General features: G+C 36.0%; 1 protein-coding gene across 2 annotated transcripts in view; it reads right to left on the bottom strand.

The window, feature by feature from the left end:
- The window catches only part of PPP4R4 (protein phosphatase 4 regulatory subunit 4), a 107836-nt gene that overhangs the window by 65001 nt on the left and 24387 nt on the right, over nucleotides 1-18448 (bottom strand). For both annotated transcript variants that reach the window (XR_002803657.2, XM_023628327.2), the window contains exon 3: nucleotides 6236-6338. Coding sequence is in view for 1 of the 2 variants with exons in the window: in XM_023628327.2 (XP_023484095.1) it covers nucleotides 6236-6338 (103 nt within the window). In the remaining variant the exon portion in view is untranslated. The remainder of the gene's footprint in view (nucleotides 1-6235; nucleotides 6339-18448) is intronic.

The following is an 18448-nucleotide window of genomic DNA, read 5'->3' as shown; positions in this document are numbered from 1 at the left end:
ACCCTGATGACTGTTTTCCATCAACTTACATCACAGAAATTATTTCACTTTCTTCCTCACCTTCCTTCATATCAGAGTGTCCCTAAATGCTTAGTTTGTCAATAGAGTGCTATACTCTCCCGTGGGCTTTTTATGACCTGTGGGGTGTCTGGAACATCATGTCTTGCTTATTATGTATAAAAGTGTTGCTTTCACAAAATCCTTTTGCTTTTCTCAGAACTTAACTTTTAACTTATCTCAGAAAACATCACCTACAGGGAGAAAGACACGTACTTTCATTTTTGAGCAGCAAACCAAAGGAAAAAGCAATTTGTATTATCTGTTAATGCTCTTTAATTCCTTTAGTTAAGACTATTTCTTTTTTTGGTGAACTGTAAGAATAAATTATATAATTTCATGCTTCCTAGAAACCTCCCAACAAAATATTCATAGTCAAAACACTGAACTTTTTAAGCCTAGATTTTCTCAACCGTACAACGAGAATACATCCATCCTGTGGAGTTGTTATAAGAAGTTTAAAAGGACGGGTCTAAAGCTTTGAGCACTGTGCCTGGCCCACACTGAGTGTTCCTCACATTATTATTGCTTATCCACACATCTGTGCCGCTTGAAATAGGACTTAAAAAGTAAGTAAAGTTAAGCTTTTTATTCACAAATATCTTTATTTACACAGTAAAGTCTTTCTATAAAAATCTGAAAATAAGGGGGCTGGCCCTGTGGCCGAGTGGTTAAGTTCGCGCGCTCCGCTGCAGGCGGCCCAGCGTTTCGTTGGTTCGAATCCTGGGCGCAGACATGGCACTGCTCACCAAACCACGCTGAGGCAGCATCCCACATGCCACAACTAGAAGGATCCACAACGAAGAATATACAACCATGTACTGGGGGGCTTTGGGGGAAAAAAGAAAAAAATAAAATCTTTAAAAAAAAAAAATCTGAAAATAAGATCTTTTTAGAAAATTTCCCTATATTCAGTAGATATAAAATACTCAATCACATTGGGAGAAACTTGTGGCATTTTCTAATATTTCCATAAATGAAAAAAAAGTCATGCAAAATTAATAAAAGTAGAACTAATGCATCTTTTCAGAATCGGAAGACTGGTAGACCACACCTACTGATCTCAAATTACCAAATTTCATATTGATTATGCTTCTTTGATCCTTTCCTTATCATGTATCTCTCCCACTCCCCCAGAAAAGGTCTCTCTAGGAACAGGAATCAGCATTATATCACTCCACTGATATCATGTCTTTACTTCTCATCCAAGAATACCATCAGTGGATCAGGCCAATGTGTCATCGATCTTCCAGGGAGACACTTACTGTCTCAGAACATTAAGTTCAATCAATGCTCACTTTAAAACTATTTTTGAGTGCCTAGTATTTGCCAAGCACTGTTCTAGGTTCACGGGATATCGCGATAAACCAGACTGACAAAGATTCTGCCTTCAAGGAAGAAGGGGAAAAGAATGGTAGGTGATGAGGTCAGAAAACTAGACACAGTCATTTAAGAGTACGGTAAGAAGTTTTATTCTATTTGAAATGGGAAGTTATTAGCTTCCTGTGGCTGCTATAATAAATTACCGCAAACTGAGTGGCTTAAAGCAACAGAGATTTATTCACTTACAGTTCTGCAGGCCATAAGTCTCAATCAGTATCACTCAGCCAAAATCAAAGTGTTGGCAAGGCCGCACTCCCTCTGGAGGCACTGGAACAGAACCTGTTCCTTGCCTCGTCCAGCTCCTGGTAGTTGCTCACATCCCTTGGTTTATGACTGTATCGCCCCAGTCTCCGACTCTGTCTTCACATGGCCTTCTCTTCTGTGTCTGTGTCAGATCTCCCTCTGCTCTCCTCTTATAATACATGTGATGGCACTTAGGGCCCACCGGATAATCTCTCTATCTCAAAATCCTTAATTACATCTTCAAAAACTCTTTTTCTAAATAAGGAAACATTTATAGGTTCCAGGGATCAGGACCTGATATCTTGGGAGGCCATCATTCTGCCTACACACCACTTATGTAATTTTCCTGCAAGAAGAAGATGTGATTGATGCTTTTAAAAGATTTCTCTGAAGAAAAAAAGTAACTATGTGTGAGCAAGTTACTCAACTAAGTTGTTTCTTCCTCCAGCAAGTGACACTTACAGAACTGCTGTGAGCAATCGAAGAGACAAAAATGCATAAAATGTTTGACAGAATTCAGTCCCTGACACATAGTAAGACCTCAAGAAATGTTAGCTATAGCTATTTTTATCTGTTCCTGACATTGCACATTTTCTATTACATAATTTTATGCCATATATTTTGGTTCCCAAAATAAGTGAAGAAACAATTAAAAGGATTCAGTAACTAAACAGTTAGAGACTTCTGTGCACTTCATTGTAAAGGAGTCACCAGTGTTACGTGTTGTAATTATATCATTACCATTTTAAATTTTACAAAGGACCACGTTTCAGAAATGTATCTTGACAATCAAATTCTTTCATTTCTAGATAACCAGAAGTTTAAGTCAAATACTGAAATCTAACATTTAAGATTTCAATTAAATATATTATGGAAAATAATTCAAACAATCAGTAAAGACCACAGAAAAAGATCTATTTCTTTTTGAAAAGATACCCTAGGATTAAATCATATAACATGGATATATTATAACAACTATATTTAAAAGTGGCTCCATATCTAGGGAATCTAAATTGGAGGTCAAAATATTTCTTTTCTGGATTCCAATTTAAATTTAACCTTGAGAAGAGTGGCTTAATTGCATCATCATTCACTGTCCACTTCAGATGAAATTTAGAAAGCAAACTGTAGAAATACTACGGATTAGCTCAGTTCTAATCCTGACTCTCTTTCTGCCATTTTATTTTTAATCTTAAATTACTTCACCTTTAATACAGTAAAAATAGCAACCTATTTTAAAAACGATTTTTCAGTTAATACATTATTGTAAGGATGAAACAAAAATGCAATTAAAAAAACAAAAACGAAAATATCATTGATGAAATTTTATAATACACAAGGCTAGAAACATCTCCCTCATCACTTTATCTGATGTTCTTTCTACAACCTGCTTATACTGCTGTTATAAATGTGGTAATAATCTTGGAAATGATTCACTTCTTACATAAAATATTTATTGTTCCTACCTTTAAACTCTCTGGAAGCAAATCATTCATAGAAGATTAGTATTAGGAAGTACTCAAACTATTTTTCCCCATGGATTTAATAAACTATCAACCAAGATGCTCAAAACCAAGCAGAACCATACGGATGCTCAAGCCAGATACCTGGAAGCCACCTCTCACTTCCCACATCCAGTCCGTTAGGAAGTTCGCCTCATTCCACCTCAATAAACATTACCTCGGATATATCCACCACTCTCTACTGTCCTGATCCCAGCCACCTTCAAACATCACGAGGACTAGTGCTGTAGCTTCCTAATCCTCCCCCTCCAATCCACTCTCCACACAATTATGAAAACGATCACTGTAAAATGTAAATGGGGTAAGTCCCTTCCTTGCTTAAAGCTCTCAAATGGTTTTCCACTGTCCTAAGAAAGGACAACTCTTGTATCTCCGTCACTGACCATCTCTCTAACCTCTTCTCAAGTCACACCCCACCACCACCCACTGGATTCCAGCTGTACATGCTTCTTTCAATTCCCCCAGGCTCTTTCATCTGAGGGCCATCTGCTGCTCTCTCTGCCCGGGCCACTCATTCCTGAGTCTTCAAAGGTTGCTTCCTCCTGTTCCTTCAGTTTTCAGCTCCTCAAAGAGGCTTTCCTTGACCTCCCAAAGCAGAGGAGGTACCCCCGCCCCACCCCAGTCACGGTGTCCTGTTCTGTACACTCACTCACTTGTTGAACGTCTGCTTCCCCTCCTCTGGACCGTAACCTCCTTGAGAGCAAGTTCTCTGTTCACCTCTGTTTTCTCAGTGCTTAGAACAGTGCCTGGCACATGGTACGCATTTATGAATGAATGAGAATGTCAATATTACTAAAAGCTCATTTGTATTACAAGGTTGCTTTTTTATGAAACTAACTAAGAAATTATGGCAAAAGTGAATAAAGTGGCTATGTGCGATTTTTGTCATGGTTTTATCACTTGAAAGTAACCACTCACAGAGGCAAGGCAGAATTAAACAAGGTGCTAACTATGAGTACCAATACATATTAACAACTGGACACAATGATTTAAAAATGGTCTGCACATAAACATAGCTTTTATAATTTGACATGCACTGCTTAAATGTTTAGCTGCCTACATTATATAGTAACCCCCCTATAAAAGCCATTATTATTGCCCCATAAAGTTCTTCCTCCTTGCTTAATTCTTCAGCATTTTTACATAAGGTCCAACGATACAATTAGATACTTTGCCATGCTTGTTGTTTTCTACAGCCTTTAGGCCTTCCTGACATACAATCTAATCTGGGACAGCCTTCTACCTTTTTTGTATCTTTTTTAGTACAGGGCAAGATAAATGAGAGTCCTAAATAAACGGTTGCTTGTTGATTAACTAAAGAAATGGATCAAATCATTCAGCAATAAATAAAAGTTTTCTTAATACATACTCATTAGTATACATTTTCTTTATATCCATTTATTCAGTTAATCTTCTGTATTACAGATTAATTTTAATTACTTTAAAAGCTTATTAAAATCATATCTTCCATAACTCAGTTATATAGTTTCAGCAGATACATTTGATTCTTTGTATAAATATGCTCTATATATGAGTGTATAATATTCTTTATATATTCCCATGAAATTAAGATTTTTGGGGAGTTATTATTTAACTAACTTTACTGTGAACTCATTAGTAAAGGGATTTTTTCAAAATAATTTAGAGACCTCTAGAGGTCAATACTCTATCCTTCATTGTTTATTCTTGCTTTGCGAAACTTTAGACATTCAGTACGCTGCCTATGGACCAGATCCAGCCTGTTCAACACAGAGTGTATAGTATGCTCAGTATTTTTAGCTTTAAATCTAATTTACTTACACACAATAACTCCTTAGTCAAGAGCACTAACCACCTGTTCCCTTCTACTGTTGTTTCACTGGCACTTGCAGGTATCACGCTATCAAGCAGTTAACATCACTGAAGTTGAATGCGAAATTAAACCTGGACTGTGCAGACCTAATTCCACTGAAACTATGGCATGATGCTGAGAACAACACATAGGAAAAAGCTTGACTCATTTTTGAATCACACAGAATGCCAAAATTAACATCTCAATTCATCATTGTAACCAGTAAAAAAATTCATATTGCCTGAATAGAAATGTGAGCATCTCATAAAAATAACATGGTACGTCACTGATCCAAATGACGGTAACTGGAACCATGCCACATATGCCTAAAAATAAACCCAAGGACACACTAATAATTACAGTATTTTAAATATGTATAAATTAACCAAAAAATAATGAAAAAGTTATAACCAAACAAAAAGTCAAAGCAAAGTATACAAAACTCACTACTAGCAAACATAATCCCCATTAGTCTGTGACCTCCCTGAGTCCATTAGCAGGTAAGCTCCCTGAGGACACATGGATTGTTGTCTGTTTGTTCATTCAAGTTCTTATAAAGAATAGCACTTTGCACACAGGTACAAATAAGTAAATATTATGTATTAAATATTTAATATAGATACTAATAATAAATATTAAATAGTCAAGAGGAAAGAATGTCCTAGTACATCAAATATTTTTGTTTAAAGCAGGAAAACTAATTCTGAAGAATTTAGGAAGCAATAAAATAAATATAAAACTAACATCGTGATGGCCACAATTCGGTCTTTATTCAATTTATTCTTTAGAAGTCACCACAGAGTCATTATTAGAAATATCAGTTAAGTTATATTATCAATATTGTAGAATACTATTAATATAGATTTATGTCAACAGAATACCAAATAAGATAGGTATGATTTTGTAGGACTAATTAAGATTCTTTTTTTTTGAGCTAGTGAAAAACTAACCTTATTAAAATGTCTCTACCAAGAAAATGACTAAAGAAATCGTTCTAAGTTAAGATCTGGATTTCTCCTTTCCCATCAGCTAATTTCCCTAGTTTCACTATAATTCAAATGTGGATCACAGTATTTCCTCCACTCAATGATCAGGTACAAAAGATCAGCCATCAAAGCTCTGCAATTTCCTCCTGACAATGACAACATGCTACTAGGAAAAAAAAGGTAAATTTAAATCTTATTTTGCACCAACTTACTCTAACTTTTGGCAAGACTCTCCGAAGCGTCTCAGCTGGATTCTGTCGCATCAAACATGGAAGATTTGCAATCACACTTGTTCCTTGGATATCTTGACCAGCGCTTTCGAAGAAAACAGAAATTTAAAATTTGTGATTAAAAGCTGAATTCCTGGTTTACAATTATAAAAAGTGGGGTTTAAATTGAAAATGACTACTTTTAATGATAAACACTCAGACTTCTGACAAAGTTGTAAACACATCATCTGGATACAAAAATAAAACCAGAACTGAAATTTCATTAAGTAAATCTTTTAACAAATGCATGAGAATATTAATTATGCTTATGCTAAAACAAGATTCTCTATCTACACACACGTTGTAAGTTGAAAAGTCTTGAAGACTGTTATTAAATAGTCATTTTAAAATTCTACCTTATTTTTTTCCTGTGACCTGCCAGTTTGCTGTACTTTATTAAAAAACATAAGTGGTAAAATTTCACTGTGGTAAAATATTAATAATCACAACAACAGCAGGGACAGCAACAGAATCAACTACAGCAGAATCATACAACTACCTGTTGCACTAGCCTGACTCTATGAGTTGCCAGAAACTTCTTAAAGATATATTCAAGATTCTTAAAAGTCAGTAGGATATATTTATACAGTACATTTTTTTTTCTGTCTGCTTTTTCTCCCCAAATGCCCCCAGTACATAGTTATATATTGTAGTTGTGGGTCCTTCTAGTTGTGGCACATGGGACGCCGCCTCAGCACGACCTGATGAGCCGTGCCATGTCCGCACCCAGGATCCGAACCAGCGAAACCCTGGGCCCCCGAAGCGGAGCCCACGAACTTAACCACTCGGCCACGGGGCCAGCCCCTATACAGTACCTTTTTGACATAACATTCATTAGGTCAGTAAGGCTTTACCAAAATAATTTCAGTGATACTCTAGTGGTCTAATATACCTTAGAAAAGGTGTCCAACTCTTCTGAAAAACCATTTCCATGCAAAAAAGCTCTTTGCTTTTAAAACATAAACTAAGTGACATAGTTGTGCAAGCACCTGAAATATACATATAAAAGATGCTGGTAAATGTGGTATCACCTCAAAGGAAAGTTTCACCTGTTCTTAACTGATACCAATTTAAATGCTAATTGCTGATGCCATAATATTTACTTATCTTAATTAAAATTATTTTTACTCAGCTCTTCAGATGGGACTATTTGTTATTATATGTACACAGACTTTAACATGATTTTTAAAGGTTTTTTAAAGTATGATATACTCGCTTCAGAGTTGTATAAGTCCTGTTAAGAAGAAGCATGTTCTGACTGTAAGTGAAGCTTCCCCGCTGTGAAGAAAGCTCTTTTTCCCTGTTGCAGTATGGCAGGCTGTAAACTACAGGTCAGCACAATCATTCCTCTCTTCTCACCACTCTCTAAGTGAACTCTTTAAAAGACAAAGTCAAGAAAGGGACTGAAATAGAGGACCCAGGCCAAGATGGGGAGAAGATCAGAAAAGGAAAATTTAGGTTGCATATAAAAATACTACCTGCAGTGGGTTTAATGGTGGTCCCCCATAAAATATGTCTACACCCTAATCTTAGAACCTATGAATGGTGTCTTAACTTGCAAAAGGCTCTTGAGATGAAGAGATCATCTTGGATTATCCAAGTAGGCTATAAACCCAACAACAAGTTTCCTTAAAAGAGACAGACAGACAGAAGGCAATGTGACCACAGAGCAGAGACTGGAGAGATGCTGCCACAAGTCACAGAATGCTGACAACCACTAGAAGCCGGAAGAGGCAAAGAAAAGATTCTGCCCTAGAGCCCTGCTGACATCTTGACCTTGACTGAGCAACACTGATCTCAGACTTCTGGCCTCGAGAACCAGGACGGAATAAATTTCTGTTGCTTTAAGCCATCCAGTTTGTGGTCATTTGCTACGGCCACAGGAAACAAACAGACTACTAAAGAACTGAGGAAGAGAAGAAATATCTGCGACAGTAATGCTGCATATGACAACACCTAGCTCAGAGCACAGGTTCAATAAATGTCTCTTAAAAGGATGGATGAATGAACAGCTCACTGAGTGAAGTGATGTCAAGGATATTTAATATTGAACACTTGGTGAATTTTATTCACTAACTTTGCAATCAGGAAGAAAAACCAATACGATCTCTAATAATTCCTCACAGATATGAAGACAAAGCATGGCATGAAAGAAACAAAAAAAGAACAGAAAACAAAAAATAAAATGGTAGACTTAAGCCCCCAAATATCAATAATTACATTAAATGTAAATGGTCTAAATGCATCAATTAAAAGACAGGGATTGGTAGAGTGGATTAAAATACATGACTGAACTAAATGCAGCCTACAAGAAACTAATTTCAAATATAACAATATCAGCAGGTTGAAAGCAAAGGACAGAAAATGATATACCATAGAAATGTGAATCAAAGGAAAGCAGGAGTGGCTATATTAGTATCAGATAAAGTAGACTTCAGAGAAAAGAAAATCACCAGAGACAGACCAGGACACTATACAGTGATAAAAGAGGAAATCCACCAAGAAGACATAACAATCCTAAATGAGAATATACCAAACAGAGTTGCAAAATATGTAAAGCAAAAATTAATGAAACTCAAAGGAGAAATAGACAAATACACAGGTAGATGGAGATTTCCACACCCCTCTCTCAACAATTAATGGAACAACTAGACAGAAAATCATCAAGGATATAGAAGAAGTCACAACACCATCAACCAACAAGATCTAACTGACATTTATAGAATAATCCATCAAACAACAGCAGAATACACATTCTTTTCAAGTGTCTAAAGAACATATATTAAGAAAGACCACACCTTGGGCCACATAACAATCCTCAACAAATTTTTAAAAATTGAAATCACACATAGAGTTTTCTCTGACCACAATGGAGTCAAACTAGAAATCAGTAATAGATATGTCCCACATATTAAAATTTGTGGGACACAAAGTACAGAGACAGAATTTATAACACTAATGCATACATCAGAGAAGAGGAAAAATCTCAAACCAATAGCCTAACTTTCCACCTCAAGAACCTGGAAGAACAAAATAATCAAAATGCGAGCAGAGGAAGGAAATAATGAAGAGCATAAATCAATGAAATAAAAACATAAAACAATAGAGAAAATAAACAAAACAAAGACCTGGTTCTTTTAAAGGATCAATAAAATTGACTAACCTCTAGCAAAACTGACAAAGAAAAGATGAGCGAAGAAACAAATTACCACTATCAGTATTGAAACAGGGTACATCACTACAGACCCTGCAGACATCAAAAGGATAATAAGAGAATGCTATGAATAATTCTACACACAAATTTGACAACTTAAACAAAATGGACCAATTCCTCACAAAACACAAACTGCTACAACTCATCCAATTTGAAGGGCACCATTTGAATAGTCCTACAACTATTTAAAAAACTGAATTCCTATTTTAAAATGCCTAAAAAAAATCTCCAGGCCCAGTCAGTTTCACTGAAGAATTCTACCCAACATTTAATGAGGAACTCATAGTACTCGACACAAGCTCTTCCAGAAAACAGAAGAGAAGGGAACACTGCCTAAATCACTTGATGAAACTGCTATTACATTGATATCAAAACCAGGCAAAGACAAGAGAAAACGTACAGAACAAAATCCCCCATGAATATAGATGCAAAAATCCTTAACAAAATACCAGCAAATAAAATACAGTAATATATAAAAGGAAGAATTATCCACCATGATCAAATGGGGTTACCCCAGGGATGTAAGGCTGGTTCAATATTTGAAATCAGCGTAATCTATCATACTAACCAGTTAAAGAAGAAAACTATAACATGATCATATCAATCAATGCAAAAAAAAACCATTTGACAAATTTCAACAAAAACACTGAAATTAAAAATACAGCATCATTTACAATCACTCAGAAAAATGACAAAAAAAATAACAAAAGTAAAAGACATGCTGAAAACTACAAAATGTTAATAAAAGAAATCAAAGGAAATCGAAATAACTAGAGAGACATACTTTGCTCACAGATTGGGAAATTCAACATAGGAAAGATGTGAATTCTCCCAAATCAGTGTATAAGTTTTACACAATTCCTATCAAAATCCCAACAAGACATAGACAATATTTTTCTAAAATTTATATGGAAAGGCAACGAAACTAGAACAGCTAAAACAATTTTTAAAAAGAAGAATAAACTGGAAAACATCTGTCTACTCAATTTTAAGACTTATTACATAGCCGCAGTAACCAAGACTGCATGGTATTGGCAGAGGGATAGACACATAAATCAATGCAACAAAAAAGAGAACCCAGAAACAGACCTCCACAAATACGCCTGACTGATTTTTGACAGAGGGGCAAAGGTGATTCAGTGGAGAAGCCTTTTCAGCAAATGGTGCTGGAGCAACTGGAACCCACAGGCAAGAAAAGAAAGAACCTTGACCTAAGCCTTACATTAACTCAAAACAAATCACAGACTTAAATGTAAAACTATAAAACTTTCAGAAAAAAACACAGGAGAAAATCTTCTAAATCTAGGGCTAGGCAAAGAGTTCTTAAACTTGACACCAAAACCATGATCTATAAAAGGAAAAAACTGGTAAATTGGACTTCACCGAAACTAAAAACTGTGAAACTGTGAAAGACTCTGTTAAAGAGGATGAAAAGACAAGCCACAGACTGGAAGAAAATATTTGCAAACTAAATGTCTGACAAAGGCCTTGTATATCTAGAGAATAAAAAGAACTCTTGAAACTCAACAGTAATAAAGCACATAATCCAATGAGAAAATAGGCAAAAGACATGAAGAGACATTTTACTGAAGATGATATACAGACTAAATAAGCACATGAAAAGATGTTTAACCTCATTAACCATAGGAAAATGTAAAGTAAAATGACAATATCACTAGACGTTTATGAGAATGGCTAAAATTAAAAATAATACCAAAAAAATGAAAAGAAACTGGGTCATTCATTCATTGCTGGTGGAAATGTAAACTGGTACAGCCACTCTAGAAAACAATTTTTCAGTTTCTTAAAAATAAAGATTCAATAACATACAACCCAGCAATTGCACTCTCGGGCATTAATCCCAAATAAATGAAAACTTACATTCACATAAAAATCTGTGGATGAATGTTTACAGCAAATTTATTTGAACCAAAAAAATGTAAACAACCCATATGTCCTTAAATGGGTAAATGGTTAAACAAACTGTGGTACATCCATACCATGGAATGCTGCTCAATAAAAAGGAACAAAGTATTGATAGATGCAAGAACTTGATGAATCTCCAGAGAATTATGCTGAGTGAAAAAAGCCAACCCAAAAAGGTTACATACTGTATGACTCCATTTATATAACATTCTTGAAGTGATAAAATTATACAAGTGGAGAACAGATTAGTGGTTTCCAGGGTTTATTAAGGATAGGCATGGGGCAGGAAGGAAATGGATGTGACTATGAGAGTGTAACATGAGGGATCCTGGGGTGATGGAAATCTTACCTATCTTAATTGTATCAATGTCAATATCCTTATTGTGATATTATTACTAAGTTTTTCAAGATAGTACTATAAGAGAAACGAGGAAAAGGGTACATGGGTATCTCTATTATTTCTTACAACTATATGTGAATCTATATCTAAATAAGTTTAATTTTAAAATAGCAATATGACAGAATTTTTAAAAAACACATATGAACATCTTAATAGTTGTAGAAATCTGATAAATCCAACATTCATTCATGATTTAAAACTATCAGCAAACCCAGGGGCCAGCCCCATGACCTAGTGGTTAAGTTCGGCATGCTCCACTTTGGCAGCCCGGGTTAGGTTCCTGGGCACAGATCTACACCACTCAGCAGTGGCTATGCTGTGGCAGGCGACCAACATACAAAATAGAGAAAGAGTGGCACAGATGTTAGCTCAGGGCAAATCTTCCTCAAGCAAAAAGAGGAAGATTGTCAACAGATGTTAGCTGAGGGCAAATCTTCCTCAGCAAAAAAAAAAAACAAAAACAAAAAGAAAACCTATCAGCAAACCCAAAATTCCTAGATAAAGAATGCCTTTCAGGTAAAGGGCATCTATGAAAAACTTACAGCTAACATCATACTTAAGGGTGAAAGAATGAATGATGCTTTCTCCCTAACCAGGAACAAGGCAAAGATGTTCACCATTATCACTTCTATTCAGCATTGTGTTGGAGGTTTGAGCTAGTGCAATAAGGCAATAAAAAGAAATTAAAGGCTTACAGATTGCAAAGGAAGAAGTTAAATTTTCTTTATTCACAGACAACATGATTGTCTGTGGCAAAAAGCCGAAGAAAGGTACAAAATAGCTAGAGCTAATTCATAAGTCCAGCACTACAGCAGGATACAAGGTCCATATACGAAAGTCAACTGCATGTCTACATACCTGAAAGGAAGAATCATGAACAGCAATTTAAAAAGAAATCCAATTTACATTAACATAAGAATATGAAATATATCAGGAAAATTTGGTAAAAGATGTGTAAGATCTGTAGACCAAAAATTACAGAGCATGCTGAGAGAAATAAAGAAGATCTAAACATATGGAGAGAGATTTATCACTCAAGGATTAGAGACTCGATACTGTTAAGATGTCAATCTCCCAAAGTGAAGTACAGAATTAACAGGATCCCAATCTAAATCCCAGCCGGCTTTTCGTAGAAACAAACAAGCTTATTCTAAAATTTATGCAGAAATGTAAAGGACCTAGAAAAGCAAAACAAATTTGAAACAAGAAGAAATTTGTAAGGCTAATACTATCTGATTTCAAAACTTATTATACAGCTACAATAACCAAGATAGTGTGGCACCGGCATAAAGACGGATAAGTAGATCATTAGAAAAGAACACAGTATCCAGAAATAGACACAAACATAAACGGGCAATTGATTTTTTAACAAAGGTGATAAAATAATTCAATGAGGAAATGATCATCTTTTCAACAAATGGTGCTGAAACAAATGAATAGCCATATGCAAAGCATGACTCTCTCCCCGACCTGAAACAGTCTATGAACGTAAACTCAAAGATCACAGGCCTGAATGTAAGAGCCAATACTATAAAACTTCTAGAGGAAAACTTAGCAAAAAATCTCAGTTCTTTTGGGTTTGACCTTGGGTTTGACAAATGTTTCTCAAATAGGACACAAAAGACATAAATAATAGAAAAAAAATCAACAAAATCAACAAAATCAACATCATCAACATCATTTTGTTTTTCAAATGCACTGTTACAAAAACGAAAAGGCAAGCCATAGACTGGTGTAAAATATTTGCAAGACAGATATTCAACAAACAATTTGTATCTAGAATACATACAGAACTCAAACTAAACAATAATAAGAATATCCAACAAAAAATGGACAAAAGATTTCAAAACTTACCAAAGAAAATATACAAATGGCAAATAAACACATGAAAAAGATGCTCAACAAAATTAATCATTAGGTAAATTCAAATTACAACCACAATAAGATACTCCTACACACAGACTAGAATGCCTAAAATTATAAAGACTGAACATACCCAATGCTGGCAAGGATGAAGAGCACTCCCATACACTGCTGCTGGGAATGTAAAATGGTACTACTACTCTGGAAAAGTCTGCCAATTTCTTAAAAGGTTATGCATACACCTTCCAAACAACCTAAACATTCCACTCTTATTTACCCAAGAGTAATGACAGCAGATGTCCAAAGAAACACCTGAACACAAATATTCATTGCCACTTTGTTTGTAATAGACAAAAACTGGAAACAACCCAAATGTTCACCAACAGGTGGATAGATAATCAAATTGTGATATATCCGTACAGTGGAATACTACTACCAATAAAAAGGAGTCAACTACTGATACACACAACATGGATGAACTTCAAAATAATTATGCTGAATTAAAGAAGCCAGACTAAAAAGAATACATACTACTGTATGATTCCATTTATATAAAATCATAGAGAGTGCAAACTAAACCAGAGTGACAGGAAGCAGATCGGTGGTTGCCTGGGGATGAGGGAAAAAAAATGAAGTTGAGATTACAAAGGGGCACGAGAAAACTTGCAGGGGTAATGGATATGTTTACTGTTTTGATCATGGTGAGGGTTTCATAGGCACATACATATGTCAAAAGTCATCAGACTGCACATTTTAAATAGGTGTGGTTCATTGTACTTGAATAATACCTCAGTAAATCTGTGCAAAGTACATAAATACAAAAAGGAAGACTGACAGAAGGGCATCTAGGAAGATGGCAGCAGTGGACACACAGTTTTTGAAATTTCCTGAATTCCTCCATAAAAACATAGCAACTAGGAGAGTAAAACAAAAAGCAATGCACGACATCTACATATAACTAAGTGATATGATTTCCCACACAAACTCAAAATACATGTGTGTGTGTGCAGCAGCTAAAACTATGAACGATTTTGTACATTCCAATAGCTAATGAGGTCAATGAGTCCATAATAATAACTGAAGGGGCTTATCCCATGAGCTCTCAAAACATCTAGAACAAAGCCCCACATGGAAGAAAAATTCTAGGAAACAGAATCTGAATGGAGCAGCACAGAAACAACAGATCACAAAGGAAAGAGAAGGTCCAAATAAAAGTAATGTAGAGAAACAGAACCCAGAAACCTCAGAAAGTAAGGCATCCTATATGGAACACTACAAAAAAAGAGAGAGGGCATTCTAGAATCTTGAAATTAGAAAAGCTATTTTGAACTACGACTTCTTCTAAGGTTTATGAAGTTAAGTTCACATAAAAAATAAGAAATATACAAGGATCATGATCTAATTCCATATACAGTTATTAAAAGAAAAAAGAGAATAAGGAGTGAACTAATACTCCTAAAGACATGCCCACAAAACAGCTAACTATAATCTACTACTTCTCCACAAGCAAAAAAAATTAAGAAAATGTGTAAGATATGGAAAAAAACACAGGAATCACAACTATGAAAACTCAGAAATAAGGTGATAGAACTCAGGAAAGAAATGGAAGAAAGTATTTCAGAAAAGACTAAACTAGAAAGAACACAAGGGTCAACAAATATAATAGATAATGCCTTAAGAAAAACAACACATGAAATGAAGGAAAATTTAAAAATAAAAAAAGATTTGAGAGAAAGTGACAGATAAGCCAAGAAGATCCAACATACTTTAAATAAGAGTCCCTAAAGAAGAAAGTCAAAGCTTTCTCTGAATAAAAAAAGATTCAAGGACAACACAAAGAAGGAAAACTACAGGCCAGTATCACTGATGAACATAGATGCAAAAATCCTCAACAAAATTCTGGCAAACCGAACACAGCAATACATCAAAAAGATTATACACCATGATCAAGTGGGATTTATACCAGGGAAACATGGATGGTTCAACATCCGCAAGTCAATCAATGTGATACACTACATTAACAAAATGAGAAACAAAAACCGCATGATCATCTCAGTAGATGCAGGGAAAGCATTTGACAAGATCCAACATCCATTTATGATAAAAACCCTCAATAAAATGGGTATAGAAGGAAAGTACCTCAACATAATAACGGCCATATATGACAAACCCACAGCCAACATCATACTCAACGGACAAAAACTGAAAGCCATCCCTCTGAGAACAGGAACAAGACAAGGGTGCCCACTCTCACCACTCCTATTCAACATAATACTGGAGGTGTTGGCCAGAGCAATTCGGCAGGAAAAAGAAATAAAAGGAATCCAAATAGGCAACGAAGAAGTAAAACTCTCACTGTTTGCAGATGACATGATCTTATATATAGAAAACCCAAAGAATACCTAGGAAAACTATTAGAAACAATCAACAGCTACAGCAAAGTTGCAGGGTATAAAATCAACATACATAAATCAGTAGCGTTTCTATACACTAACAATGAACTAACAGAAAAAGAACTCAAGAACTCAATCCCATTCACAATCTCAACGAAAAGAATAAAATACCTTGGGATGAATTTAACCAAGGAAGTGAAAGATTTATACAATGAAAACTACAAGACTTTCTTGAAAGAAAATGATGACAACATAAAGAGATGGAAAGATATTCCATGCACATGGATTGGAAAAATAAACATAGTTAAAATGTCCATACTACCTAAAGCAATCTACAGATTCAACGCTATCCCAATCAGAATCCCAATGACATTCTTTACAGAAATTGAACAAAGAATCCTAAAATTCATATGGGGCAACAAAAGACCCCGAATTGCTAAAGCAATCCTGAGTAAGAAAAACAAAGCCGGAGGCATCACAATCCCTAATTTCAAAACATACTACAAAGCTACAGTAATCAAAACAGCATGGTACTGGTACAAAAACAGATGCACAGATCAATGGAACAGAATTGAAAGCCCAGAAATAAAACCACACATCTATGGACAGCTAGTCTTTGACAAAGGAGCTGAGCGCCTACAATGGAGAAAAGACAGTCTCTTCAACAAATGGTGCTGGGAAAACTGGACAGCCACATGTAAAAGAATGAAAATTGACCATTCTTTTTCACCATTCACAAAAATAAACTCAAAATGGATCAAAGACCTAGAGATTAGGCCTGAAACAATAAGTCCTCTAGAAGAGAATATAGGCAGTACACTCTTTGACGTCAGTTTCAAAAGAATCTTTTCGGACACCATAACCCCTCAGACAAGGGAAACAATAGAAAGAATAAACAAATGGGACTTCATCAGACTAAAGAGCTTCTTCAAGGCAAGGGAAAACAGGATTGAAACAAAAAAACAGCCCACTAATTGGGAAAAAATAAAAAAAGATTCAAAAGAGCAGGCGATATACCTGAGAAAAATCAAACTAGCATAACCAAAACTGAGACATATTACTGGACTCTAAAGAAAAAGAAAAATCCTTTGGGCATCCAGGCAAAATCAGCAAGTTACTTAGTAATACAAACAAAATCAGATTGTCATCAGACTTTGACAGCAATAAGATATTAGAAAAGTGAGTAACTGTCTATGGTGACACAGCTTACTATAAACAGCACATGGAAAAATATAAAAAGAAAGTGAACCTAAATTGCAATCACCATCATCTCTATCAAACACAAAATCTAAATTCAATTTCTGTAATCAATTTATGTCTGGCCCTTCTCCCTCTCAGGGAGAAAAATATATATAATATGGGTAGTGTGTTGGATAGTATTGCTTAGAAGAGAAAGCAACTGAGTTCGCTAGTGGTTCTGAATTGGGAGTGATGCCCCCTCTACCAGAGCATGTATGACAAGGTCTGGAGACATTTTTCTTTTTAAAGATTGGCACCTGAGCTAACATCTATTGCCAATCTTTTTTCCTTCTTCTCTCCCTCAAAGCCCGCAGTACATAGTTGTACACTCTAGTAGGTCCTTCTGGCTCTGCTATGTGGGACACTGCCTCACCGTGGCCGGATGAGTGGTGTCCACGCCCAGGATCCAAACCAGCGAAACCCCAGGCCGCCGAAGCAGACTGTGCGAATCTAACCACTCAGCCCCGGGGCCAGCCCTGGAGACGTTTTTGATCATAACAATTTCAGAGACGCCACTGTAACGTAGTAGGCAGGATCCAGGGAGGCTGCCAAACATCCTGCAACACACAGAATAGCTGTCCTCAACCAAAAACAAGCTAAGAAACCCTGGTTTACAAAAAATAACTATTAGCTCACCATATAAGACTGCCAATATTAGATAATTATTGACCTACAACAATGGCTATCTCATATTTTCAACCTATACATTGAGCTTAGCAGAAATATATTAAGTCAAAGACGTCGAGGTCATGTATAGAGGTTGGTAACCACAACATGCTAAAGCAGTGGTCCGCAAACTCCAGCAGGCACCAGAATCACCCGGGAGCACGCGTTAAAACAAGGCCCTACCCCCAGAGAGTCAGGTTCAGCAGATCCTGGTGAGGCCTGAGAACTCTTTCTAACAAGTTCCCAGCTGATGCTGATGCTGCTGATCCAGAGACAACACTCCGAGTGCTACCATGACAGAGGAAGAGTCAAACAAAAAAGGAGGAGACTGCAGATTCTTCACATTTTTTCGACTACCTGAGTGAATGGGCCAAGTACAGAGCGGCTGTTTGTCCAAATGTAGCGGAAGGTCCATCTGACCTTGACTGCAGGCGTCACTACTGCTGCTAGTCCTA

Source organism: Equus caballus, chromosome 24 (genome assembly GCF_041296265.1).
Source record: "Equus caballus isolate H_3958 breed thoroughbred chromosome 24, TB-T2T, whole genome shotgun sequence".
NCBI classification, from domain to species: domain Eukaryota; kingdom Metazoa; phylum Chordata; class Mammalia; order Perissodactyla; family Equidae; genus Equus; species Equus caballus.
This window is presented reverse-complemented; position numbering and strand designations above follow the sequence as displayed.